The 12,907-nt window shown below is 36.9% G+C and overlaps 1 protein-coding gene across 1 annotated transcript in view; it reads right to left on the reverse strand.

The window, feature by feature from the left end:
- adgrl1a (adhesion G protein-coupled receptor L1a) overlaps positions 1 to 12,907 on the reverse strand; it is a 233,484-nt gene that overhangs the window by 40,303 nt on the left and 180,274 nt on the right. Inside the window, exons 6-11 of the mRNA XM_052132835.1 lie at positions 12,592 to 12,856; positions 12,125 to 12,452; positions 11,293 to 11,589; positions 4,897 to 5,000; positions 2,588 to 2,773; positions 2,387 to 2,425 (exon numbers count right to left, since the gene is read on the reverse strand). Coding sequence (XP_051988795.1) covers positions 2,387 to 2,425; positions 2,588 to 2,773; positions 4,897 to 5,000; positions 11,293 to 11,589; positions 12,125 to 12,452; positions 12,592 to 12,856 — 1,219 coding nt within the window. The remainder of the gene's footprint in view (positions 1 to 2,386; positions 2,426 to 2,587; positions 2,774 to 4,896; positions 5,001 to 11,292; positions 11,590 to 12,124; positions 12,453 to 12,591; positions 12,857 to 12,907) is intronic.

The raw sequence follows: 12,907 nt of genomic DNA on the forward strand, positions 1-12,907 counted from the left end.
TATACACTCACTTACAGACTCCAGAAACCAAACAAACTCCCTGTAGTTAATCCAATTCATCTCAGGTAGACATTTGTAATAAAAATATGGCTTGCGCTTTATATGAAGCCTATATATGTAAAGGCAGTCATAATGCTACAATGTAAGGATTTATAAAATGTCATAAATAGTACAATACATTAAAAAAACTTACAGTAGCTATTCGTGGTTACACCTTTAAAGGTTCATGAAAAAAATTCTTGTAGGAATATATAATGTGTAGTTATTATCACCAAATAAACCCCTGACACGGTAATCAGGATGACAATATGGGGTCTATTTTGCGATAATAACCAACTCACTGTACATTATCCTGCTTATTACACAGCTACTAACCACATAAATAAATACATGGACAAAAAATATTGATTTGATATTATAATATTGATTTCTTGTCACACAATTTATAATTTAAATTATGTAATTGTGTGACAAGAATGAAATCGCTGAACAGCTGAAATCAACCTCCAGCTTGTGTCGGAGATCTGTTGGTGTTTATTCAGTAAAAATGACAGTCTGACTGCCCATTATCCAGGTCATTAAAATACTACTGAACAAGTAAACAAATAAATGGACATGAAAAACATATTTGCTTTGAAATTATGTGAGAAGAAATATATAGATGTACTGTGCATCTGAAATTCTGTTGGTGTGTATTTTGTATTTTATGAACATCTGTTTTCTCATTATGCATCTTATCACAAGACTACTTGCCTAATAATTAAATAAATGCACATGAAACATTGATTTTAATTAAAATTATTTTCTTAGCTTACTTTTAGAGAACACACAGTGATTCGAGTAGCAGGAAAAATGGCTCGCAAACACCCAGATGAACATCTGATATGTCGATAAGCGGTTGTTACTGAGAAATATCAGACCACTAGATGGTGCCATTGACCAAGCAAAATTGAGAATTCCAGAGAGCCGTGTAATAATAATAACAACATACTGTACTTCACGATTGAAGAACCACCAGTTTTCTCTAGGGGGCAGTAACTTCAGCTGTATAGGCAACGCGTGGCTTATACAGAGAAAAACAACCTTACGACCATGCGTTCTTGTGGTCAAAACACAGCTTGATGGAGCGCAATTCCAAACTAAGGGATCTCAATACGTGTTCTTCTAAGTATTAAACTAGGTTTATCTTGACAAAGCAACCTAAAAATGGTATGTGTACGATGCGACACAACCAAAGTGAGATGCTTCGAAAGCATCCGTCCGATGCAAGTGTACATTGACGGGTCCTTAAACAAGCCCTAATAATAAATCTCTGACTGATTGACAAAATTCACTTGCAAAATAGATTGCTGTGAGCTGCATGCCAATGATTGGCTCATGTTATGTGCAAATAAACAATACATTGGATTCTAAAGCTGCTTTATGTATTGACTTATCAATGCAAACAGCCACAATAATGTAATGCGTTTTACTTGTATGAATATTTTTTCTAATATTTTATATATATATATATATATATATATATATATATATATATATATATATATATATATATTATTTGTAAATATTTAAAGATAACTATTTAATATTATTAAATCATTACATATTGAATTATTGTTATCTGAAGGGCCTTCTAAGCAAATATTCATATATGCGATTAATTCGATTAACATGTACTTAATTTGATTAAAATTTTTAATCGATTGACAGCCCTGATATACATATACAGTATATATATATATATATATATATATATATATATATATTTTTTTTATTTTTTTATTTTTTTGTAATGTAATTCATTTAAAATATTAAAACAAAATTCCAAGCTAATTCCATATTAACTTGAATCTGGAACTGTTAAAATAACTCTTTATTTTGAGATATTTAAATACACGCTAAAAAGTGCTCAAAAAGTAATCCACCACAAATTGCTAATTACTTCTCGAAAGATGGTTATCAAATTACTTTACTGATTACATGATTGAAAAAGTAATCACATTACTAATCACTTTAAGGTTTACTTTTATTGATTTTATTTTTGTTTTTATATATGTAGTCCTTGTTCACCACACAGTTCTCACTAACAATAACTAAATTAAGTGAAAGTCAGTACCTGTAATCTAATTTTGAGAATCTGTAATGTAATGTGCTACACTACTTTTGACTAAAAGTAATTTAATTACAGTAACAAATTACTTTGTAAATACAAACAATGCATACTCAAAAAGAAAGTGTTCAGAAAATATGTCATAAAAGAAAGCTCACAGTGGAGTGCAGAATAGAATTCATGAATGAGTATATGTGCACAGTCTGTTCGAGGATAAGAAAAGATAAGTGAGGTGAGGAGTGCCTGTGAACTCATAGAGATAACACTGTACAATACCTGAATATAAGCCCGACAGGTCCGCTCTCTCTTCTGCCACTACAACACACAATAAAACAGCTTTCAGTCACTCACATACACACACACACACACACATTAATGTCAGGTGAGGAGTTTAGAAGGTTTCCTGTGCAGTGCACATTGATGTGGCAGCAAACAGGCTCAAAGGGTTTGTTTAAAGGGCAAAAGTGTGTGTGTCACCTTATTGTAGTTCCTGGCAGCCGATTCCTTATTCCCGGGTCTGAGTGCTTGCAGCTGTGCGTCTAATATATCCAAAAGCTGCTCGATGAGTCTGACAGACGAACTGACATCACCGGCGTAAATGCGGCCCTGCGTGTGGTTCACCAGCTCAGCGGCGATGTTTGCTGCATTCTCTCCACTTTTTATCTGCACACAGAGCGCACACACATACACAAGTCTGGTCTCTAAAGCTCAAACCCCTGCTGTGCACAGTGGGGTGACAGTCGGAGGTTTCTGGGTTTAGTCTGCGAGACGCACAGACAGAAGACAGCCGATCATTAATGACTCTCTAAATCAAGCTATTACAAAACCAAAAAGGGAAAATATGAAAGCGTGAAAGGAGATAAAATTACTCTTGCTATTTGAAAGCAGCAACATAGCATGTAATGACACTTGTGTAAATGTACGAGTAGCTGATGCAAAACATGTCCATGAGCTTCAACAAGATTTTAGGTTCAAATGTACATCAATCTATAAGGGAAAGTGTATATTTTAGGTGCTGTGACTGGTCACCATTTTTAAAGGAATATTCCATGTTCAATAAAAGCTCAATGGACATCATTTGTTGAATAATATTGATTACCACAACAATACATATTGACTTGCCCCTCCTTTTCTTTAAAAAAGAAATAAATACATAAATAATCTGGGTAACAATGGAAGTGAATGGGGGAAGTGATTTTTTTTTATGTTAAAATACTCACTGTTTCAATAGTATAACAACAAGACATAAACAACATGCGTGCTAACATGATTTTACTATGATAAAATCACATACTAACCTTTTCTGTGTGAAGTTACAGCAAATTTTACAACTTTGTTGCCATGACAATGTAATGTGAACAAAACCTTAAATCCTAAAACAACTGTAAAAATTACAATTTAAACAACTTTAATTAATAATACATGAGTTTTAACAGAATAATTAATGTAAGAGCTTTTATAAAATTATAAGCTTCACATTTCTGTCTTTAAAACGTCCAAAAATGGGCCCCGTTCACTTCCATTGTAAGTGCCTTGATTTTTGTCTTTTTTTGTTTACAGATAAGGAGGTACGAGTTGCAATTTTTTTTTGTGTTACTCATCATTATGCCACAAATGCTGCTGATTGAGCTTAACTTGAATTGAACTCGGAATATCCATTTAATTCCTTCTTTAATTTTTTTGCGCTTTACTAGTCAATTACCTGGATTTTCAAATGTATTCCACATAGTTTGTCAATTGGGTCATTAAATGAGCATGCATACTGGTTATAAACGAATTAGCTGAATGTTGTTTAAAATAGGTTTCAATGGACTACAGCACGTTACACTGCAAGACATGCCCAAAAGTATTTGCCAACTACCCCATTACAAAAGAACTATGGTAATACCATGATATTGATTTCTAATGTACTGTATTGTAATAAAAGGTACTTCAAAGTATACCATGATATTTCCATTACAGTCATGTCCAAAACCATGATACGTTTTATAAATAAGCTTTTTTTTTTTTTTTTTTACAATTATTTAAAATCTTTTTAAAAGGTCATTGTTCTGAAATCACCGGTTTTCTGCTGTTGTAAACTTGAACATATTCGGACAGATTTTTCACTGCCAGTGTGATCTCATTAGTATTCATAAGTATTTCTGCATAAGAGTCGTTCTATCAAATGGACATTGAAATGTACAATATAAATGCATTGACAGCATCTAAAAAAACAACAAAAAAACTACTTTTACCAATGAACATTTAGAGAAGTACAAATGCTTACAAATCCTTTGAGGATCATAGATTGTTGTGTTGCATTTATGATAAATGAGAAGAATTAATTGTTTAACTCTATTAAATGTAGTTATTTAGATATTAAAGCTATTTCCTTCTGTTTTGTGTGATCTCTACAAACTATTTTCCTTCATTTGATTTTTGTTTTTGTTTTAAATGACTATTTTGGTGCAAAAAAGCCTTTGACTAATAGTGTAGTTGGACAATGGGGAAAAAAACGGACAAAAAAATTCTGATATGACCCTTTAAAAACTGCATGTTCTGTATTGTGATATGTCAAAAAGAGAACAAACCGTCCTGAATGTGTAACTGCAGAGCAATTTTAACCAGAGATGCTTTTAAACTCTCTCTTAGAAATAGATGGAGATTTTGTTCCAAATCATGTCCAAATAATGACCCGTGTGCAGTAATGTGAGCCATGCAAGAATGATATTAGCTGAGGTTGCGAAGCAAGCAGGACAGGAGGTGGAGGGTCAGAGCAAGTATTTAGGTCTTAGTGGTCTCACCTTTTGTGCCACCTGGTTGACCCACGGTGATGTGCAGTTACTCAGATCAGGCCCGCGAGGGTTCCACAGCACAGGTGACGACAAACACTGGAAGGAGGCGATACCTGAGAACACAAGATGAGATGTTAAATGGATGGAGAGAAAAATAAACTTTTAGGTTAAAAACTTAATAAAAAAAAAAAAAAAAAACGCACCTCAATATAGCATTCTGAGATGATATTCTTCTCAACACAATTGTACAGAGTGGTTATCTGAGTTACAGTAGACTTTGTCAGTACGAACCAGTCTGGACATTCTCTGTTGACCTCTCTCATCAACAAGACATTTCTGTCCACAGAACTGCCCCTCACTAGATGTTTTTTGTTCTTGGCTCCATTCTGAGTAAACTTAGAATCAGCAGTTACAGAAATACTCAAACCAGCCCATCTGGCACCAACAATCATCCATGAGATGATCTAATCAGCCAATCATGTGGCAGCAGTGCATAAAATCATGCAGATTCGTGTCAGAAGCTTCAGTTAATGTTCACATCAACCATCAGAATGGGGAAAGATGTGATCTCAATGATTGTGACTGTGGCATGATTGTTGGTGCCAGATGGGCTGGTTTGAGTATTTCTGAAACTGCTGATCTCCTGGGATTTTCACACACAACAGTCTCTAGAATTTTCCCAGAATGGTGCAAAAAAAGCAAAAAAACACTCAGTGAGTGTCAGTTCTGTGGATGGAAATGTCTTGTTGATTTGAGAGGTCAACAGAGAGTGGCCAGACTGGTTTGAACTGACAAAGTCTACGGTAACTCAGATAACCGCTCTGTACAATTGTGGTGAGAAGAATATAATCTCATAATGATTGGGTTGGCGCTGTTTTGTGGGGGACCTACACAATATTAGGCAGGTGTTTTTAATGTCGTAGGTGATCGATGTATATAAGATGTAAAAAATAATTTGAATGTATTATCATTAAAAAAAACATATTTTTTGATCATAAACATTTTATAAAACAAAAACGCAGTAAAATCTATTTACATATTCAAGGAATGTTTTCCACAGAAAGTGTCACTAAATGAAAACAAGGAAGAATGATAATTAATGGTTTTAATTTATATGCACCTACATATTAATACCTCGTAATAAAAGAAAAAAATACCAATATAGAGTTTTTATTTTGACTAAAACAACATACTTGGGGAAATGCCACAAAGTAATTGAATCATCATTAAATCTGAATTTTAAATTTGAGTCTTTGAAAAGGAACGTTTGAGACATTTCATGGAAATTAGTTGAACTTAGCAGCTCTCACACCATTTTGCTTCTTGAAGTTAATATCAGAAACACAATTAAAACATTTCTCTCTGAATGCTCTAGTTCTTGTTGTTCACAAGAAAAGCAGCAATTGACCCATCACATAGCCCCGCCTTAAAAGCACCACTGACCAATCCTGTTTTAGCAACTGTCGCTCTGCCGCCATTACTCTGACAAACGGTTACTTTTTCCAATGACAGCCTATGGAAGTAATGTGTGTTTGAGTACTTTTAAGCATGATTTTATATTCAAAACAAATAGTAAAACATGTTGTTGCCAGGTCATTTTGTAATAGTGACACAAATTACCCAGAGAGGATAAACACATTTTAAATATTCTTAAAAAAATTAAAAATCTGGAATGTTATGGATTAAACGGTGTCAGGTCTCATTCCCAAATTAACATATATATAACATCTGAATCAACATTTACTCCAAGGTAAATAAAAGCTAATAACAATGTTAATTCATTTATTGATTCAAGTTATAGTAAAAGTGATCATAAATAAACAGTTCACAACATCAAAATGAGTGTGTTATGAGACGTTATAAACCGCTCTGTTCACTTACACTAATTTTCTAAAACATCACAAATTTATCATGAGTATTTAATATTTCATCCAGCCCTAATACAAACCTAAATACACACATGCACTTTCATACTGAGCATACCAAAACCAGCTGAGACTTCTCAACACATAACAAGATATGGGTGGTTAAAGATTCACCATGGAACCTGCCGTGAAAGTGGAAATGAGTCTGCCTACACGTGAATGGCATCACGCACTTTTGCACAAATTTGTGCGAGCTCACACCCCAGGCATGACCATCCCTGCAGTGCCTGTGATCGCTGAGAAAACACCTTAAGGGAGACACCTTCTGCCACTCCTCATTTTCAGTTAACTTGGGCTGTTTAGTTAGCCGAGTTCACAGAGAGGACAACATGCTGGGATCAAACAAACGGCAGGCCTTTCCAGCAACCACAACAAAAATAGCTCAAAAGAAAAGATGGAAAGAGAGGGAGAGAGAGAGAGAGATGGGGGGCGAGACAGAGAGATGTGTGTGCCAGCACTTCACAGAAGCTGCAGCTCTTTGTCTCGCTCTCAGTTTTTCAATTACAAAGTATTGGCATGATTTATTTACATACAGTTTTGCCAAAGCATCAGTACACAAAAACATCTGTTTTTCTAAAGTGCACATTTTACATTGACTTCTATTGTTTTAATACAGAGTTAATTATATTTCCTATCCCCAAAACCTAAAACTCACACAAGCCTTTTTAGAATTTTAGATTTCAAATAATTATTTAGTACGTTAGCTAAGCCATTTGCCCGTCACTAGTTCTCTACCAGGGGGCTGGGGCCCACAAGGGGCATCTGTAAAATTACAAGGGGGACCTTAAAGGTGCACTCAGTCATTTTTTCCTCAATAAAAATGTTTTATTCCTTATTAAATTAATTGCAATTTTGAAACTTATGTATTTAATCATGATAACTCGCATGAGCTGAAGACTCCAGCCATATCAGTAACCTTATAAAAGCTGTTTTATTCAAAGTGAAGAGGGTCTCATCATGGGGGGCGGCCATGTTTGAGATCACATGACCAACAAAATACTGAAAACTGGAAACTACTGGGTCTGAATAATGCTGCCGGGTGTCAAACCAAAAACTTACTGAGTGCACCTTCAAAATAACTTGAAATTATTTAAAATAAGTTTCAATCATTTCAAATAAGTTACATTAATATAATCTACTTTATTATAATACTAAGAAATATAAATGCAGGTCCACAACATGTAAAGTGACTAATGTATTTTTTATTTTTTTGGTCAATGTGGGCGGGTGTGCACACAATTAATTTACAATATACAGTAGAATAGTGGTTGAATGGTAGATCAGAATAAAAAACTGAACATTCAGTGAAAGATTAATTAACAATAAGAATATAATAAACAGCTTAAAACACACTAAGCTGGTTTGCTGGTCTCTTATCATGGTCAGGTTGATCTGTTGGCTGGTTTTAGATGTTTTTTTTTTGTGCACTTTCAGCAGGCCATCCAGCAAAACCAGCTGACTACCAGCTTGGCCAGGCTGGGAGACCAGCTAGACTAGCTAAGACCAGCTTAAACCAGCAAACAAGCTTTGGCTGGGTGTTTTTTTCCCCAGCAGGGCAGACCACATTTGAATATGGTGATCAAACAGTGATACTATTCTGAGGGTGTGCAGCTCAATTGTTTTTAAAAAAGTTTTTGTGACTAATGAATGATTGCCCTTCCATAGTAACACAGTTGGTCTTTTTAACAACGCTTGAAATATGTGGATTGAGATTTGAGTTTTTCAAAGTATTTCTCTCTTACATCTCCAAATGTATCACAGTGAAAGAGAAAGTGTGCCTCTGTCTCAACCACACCAACCTGACAGTGAGCACAGACACTTTCTTGCTTTGGAATTCAAGTTTGTTTGTGTCTGACTTGTTCGATGGCAAGAATGTGGTGGCCACTGAGCCTGTATTTGGTAAGGATCTGTTTCTGTTTTGATGGTTTGTCCTCTGATGGTGAAGAGATATTCTCTTTCTCCCCCAGCACCTGTCTCCTTTTCTCAAATTTTCTCCTCTCCTTCATCCACAATAGATTGGCTTTGAAAGTAGGCTGCCAGGATTCGCCAATTAAAGCTGCAGTTAATGTAACATGTCTGTCATTTTAGTGTCAGAAAAAAGACAGAAGAGAGACAGTGTTTTGTCGCAGGTTGGGAAGAATAGAGATGCTAACAGAAGGAGAAAATGCTTTTCTTCTACTACAAGAAAGAGATATTTGATGCAGCTGTTGTGTGGAGGGGTGATGTTGTCGTCTGCACTGTTTCTAGCGATTCATTTTTTAATTCAGCAGTTTCTGTGGGCTAAGGCATGCTGAGTTTGAAGATCACTCCTTCATTTGCAAGGGACTGCCTTTTACTTATGAGTCCCATGAGACCCTACCAGCTGGAGAGACTATACAGATTAAGAGGAACAGGAAGTACACACAACATAAAGAAAATGGGTGTATACACATATGAAAGCTGCGTCCGAAACCAAAGGTAGCTGTCTTGATGCCTCGCTGCGCTATCAGTCAATGACTAAACAGACATCGTTAGTGTACGAATGTACCTCCAGAAAATGGTTTCGGACAGGCTCCTGAGGCAGCATAACGTCACATCATTGCTAGAATACCAGCATCTGATTATCAACATCTGGTGTCCACTAAAGGTAACATGTCTGCTTCATTCAGTCCAACCGAACCACAATGGCCTAATAATCTAGAACAAAATCAAGATAGTTCTGGTGATAACCAAGTGTATATTAAATAACTACAATACTACTTTCTCGCTAGAAATGGAATCACCCAAGCTTACTTCCTTCCTGTCATCCCATGATTACCTCCGCCTTCAGAATATTACACCATGAAACCAGGCATGACACGTTAATACATTGAGCGATAAATCCTAAATAAAAGTAGTGACGCAACTGACTTAACCAAAGTTTTAGTAGCGTGACAGAAGCTCAGCTGTTTTCAAAAAAGTTGAGCTTTTCCAGCTCATGTGCATGCTGCTATACAGCTAATAGAGTTGTGGTAACTCAGCTCTGTAGGTCCATTCAGTGCAAGTGAATGGTGGCCAGACCTTGAAAAGCTCCAAAAAGCACAGTGTAAAGGCAGCCTAAAAGTAATCCATATGACTCCAGTGGTTAAATTCATGTCTTCTGAAGCGATCCAATCGATTTTGGGTTAGTTTTATTTGCATTTTGGAGCTTCAAAGTTTTGGCAACCATTCACTTGCATCAAAATTACCTACCTGAAATCAAAATCTTTGTTTGTGTCCTGCAGAAGAAAGAAAGTCATACACATCTGGGATGACATGAGCATGAGTAAATGATAAGAGAATTTTCACTTTTGGGTGAACTATCCATTTAAATAGCTTCAATGTAGGTAGCTAGTTTGTAACTTTTAGTGAACGTAAACTACTACTGAACGTAAACTACTTGAATGTAGCTTAAAGGTGCACTCAGTCTTTTATCTCCTTATTTTAATTTAGTTTTTTACTCTTAAATAAATTCGTTGTAATTTTGAAACATATGTATAAATTCATGACACTATATGATATGAAATATAAGAGATGAAGACTCTAGTCATATCAGTAACCTTATAAAAGCTGTTTTATTCTACATGGAGAGGCTGCCCTCATGGGGGCTGCCAAACACTACTCGTTTAATCTTAGTAACCGCCTTGTTATTAGACACATTCACTCATGGATTAAATTAATCATGGCTGACATGGAGCAGTGAATTTCTATAATGGCAATAATCCACACCCTTAGGTGTCAGTGTAAGAAAAAATTGACAGACACGCACACACACACACACACGCACGCACACATGCATGTACGCACGCACGCGCATACACACACACAGACAGGCTATCCTTATGCGGACTCTCCATAGACATAATGGTTTTTATACTGTACGCATAATAGATTTTATCCCCTACATTGTTTAATATGTTTTTTTAAGCGATTTGAATTATGAGGACACTAGAAATGTCATCAGAAACTACATTTATAGCATAATACCCTTGTAATTACCAGTTTGTAACCTAAAAATGTTACTCATAAACCTCCCAAACCTGCACACACACACACACATGCACGCACGCACGCACGCACGCACACACGCACACACTAAAACTAATAAATACTGAGTGCACTTTTAACTACTTTATGATTAAAAGCTTTGGAAGTAAATTAGTTCAAAATTGCCTGTGTTCTAAACAACATTTGTTGTCACTTTTGTTTCTATTTCACACTGGGTAGTCCCATCCAAATTGAAAAGTCAGTGGTACAAAATCTCACTCAATATAGCTTTATATTAAACATAAATAATGCTCTGATTGGCTTCGATTTTGTAGCACTGCTCAGCATTTTTACTTTCAATGTGGAAAGAAAAATCACTTGACACTTGAAACTTGTCATGTTGTGTCTGGTTAGGACACAGTGTTACACCACTCACATTTACACACTCCATCAAATAATCTCTCAATGGACAGTCACAGCATCTTTTGTCACTCACCTAGTGATCCTTTGGGACAAGGCCTGTCTACAGTCTCTCCTCTCTGGGTGGCGGGCCACTGCACCCCTCGGGCCACGCAGGCTTCGCACACTTGCAGCTCAGGGCCCTGCGGTGGTACCCGCATGGGTCTGCGGGTCACTGGCACAGTGGCAGTGATGGGTCGCAGATCTGGTGCCTTGTTGATGGCCCCTATTGGGTGAGCGGTGGGCAGCAGAGGTCGCATGGTGGAGTGGATAGAGCTGGAAGTGAGGAGTCTTGCCGGAGTTGTGCTGATCGTCTGAATGGTGGCAAGAGGATCTGAGAGCGACAGAAAATGACAGAAAGAAATGTGAAGAAAAATTTAAGAGAAAGAGAGTTTAAGAGACAGAGAAATAGTTTCAGAACACCTGCAGCATGAGCAAAAATATTGCTGGATGTTTAACGAAGACGAAAAAGAAAAAACAGAAGAGAAACCTAAACATTTGATGTGCCTTTGCAAAAGGAATACGAGAAAGTTGGTTAAAAGGTAACTAAAGCAGCAGTGGCATTTCATAGTCTTTAATGCTTGACCATATGTTTGCGCAGCCACCCTGAGAACCTAATAGAGTGAAAGACAGAAAGAGTGAGAAAGAAAAAGACAGATAGAGAATGTTCATGGAAGGCAAAGATGAGAATGCATAATTGATGGGAAATCTTTTTCTGATCTGACAAAACGCTAATGACCACTGCTAATTAAACCATAAAGACAATGTATTGAAGACACAGAGGGGAACACTAACAGAACGTTGATACTCAACAGATTAAGCTGTCTGCCTCAGCCTCCTGTGGATATCACTCTTTCTCTGTCACTTACCAGCAGTAGGGTCCGGTGGGCCAAATTCCAGGGGGTAGCGCAGCACATTGTAGTTATTCCAGACATAGAGTTGGTTATCTCGAGGGTTGTAGTCCACAGAGGAGACATACTGGTAGGGGTTGGGGAAGGGGATGTGGACGGGCTCCTCTCGTGCTCGGTTGGTGTTATATGCGTACAGCACCAGGTCTCCACCTGCCTCGCTGTCGTCGTCTTGATACACAGAACGAACAGCATACAGAATGCCACAAGCCATGAAGGCATTGGATGCCAGTCGCTTATCGAAACTAGTCTCCCAAGTCCCCTCGAAGCGTAGGGTGTAGGGGTTAACCTGAACGTAGGTTAAAGAGAAAAATGCTTTGGGTATCAGTTATGTTTACCTGATAAGATAAAATATTTTATTACTCCACAGTTTGGTAAAATGGAAGCCACTTGAAATGTCTTATGATACATTGTTCTCTTTGACTGACCTGGCTGACAACCAGTCGTCCATTGTTTGCCTCTGTAGCGTAGATGACCCATAGACCATTTTCATCCACCGCAAGGTCAATATCGGACTTGCCCCCCCAACGGTATGGTGAGGTGTCATGGTAGTTGGCATTATTGACTATGGCTTCCCCACTCTTTATACGAGTGCGCAAGTCATATTTGACAATGTTGTGTGTGCGTTCTTTGTTGTAAAAAACAGCACCATCATACACAACAAAGCCTGTTCCATCTACTCGATTTGGAAGCCTGTGAAAGAAAAGTTTGGTTTGAGAGCTACTGTATCACTTATGACAAGAA

Source organism: Xyrauchen texanus, chromosome 8 (assembly GCF_025860055.1).
Source record: "Xyrauchen texanus isolate HMW12.3.18 chromosome 8, RBS_HiC_50CHRs, whole genome shotgun sequence".
Taxonomy (NCBI): domain Eukaryota; kingdom Metazoa; phylum Chordata; class Actinopteri; order Cypriniformes; family Catostomidae; genus Xyrauchen; species Xyrauchen texanus.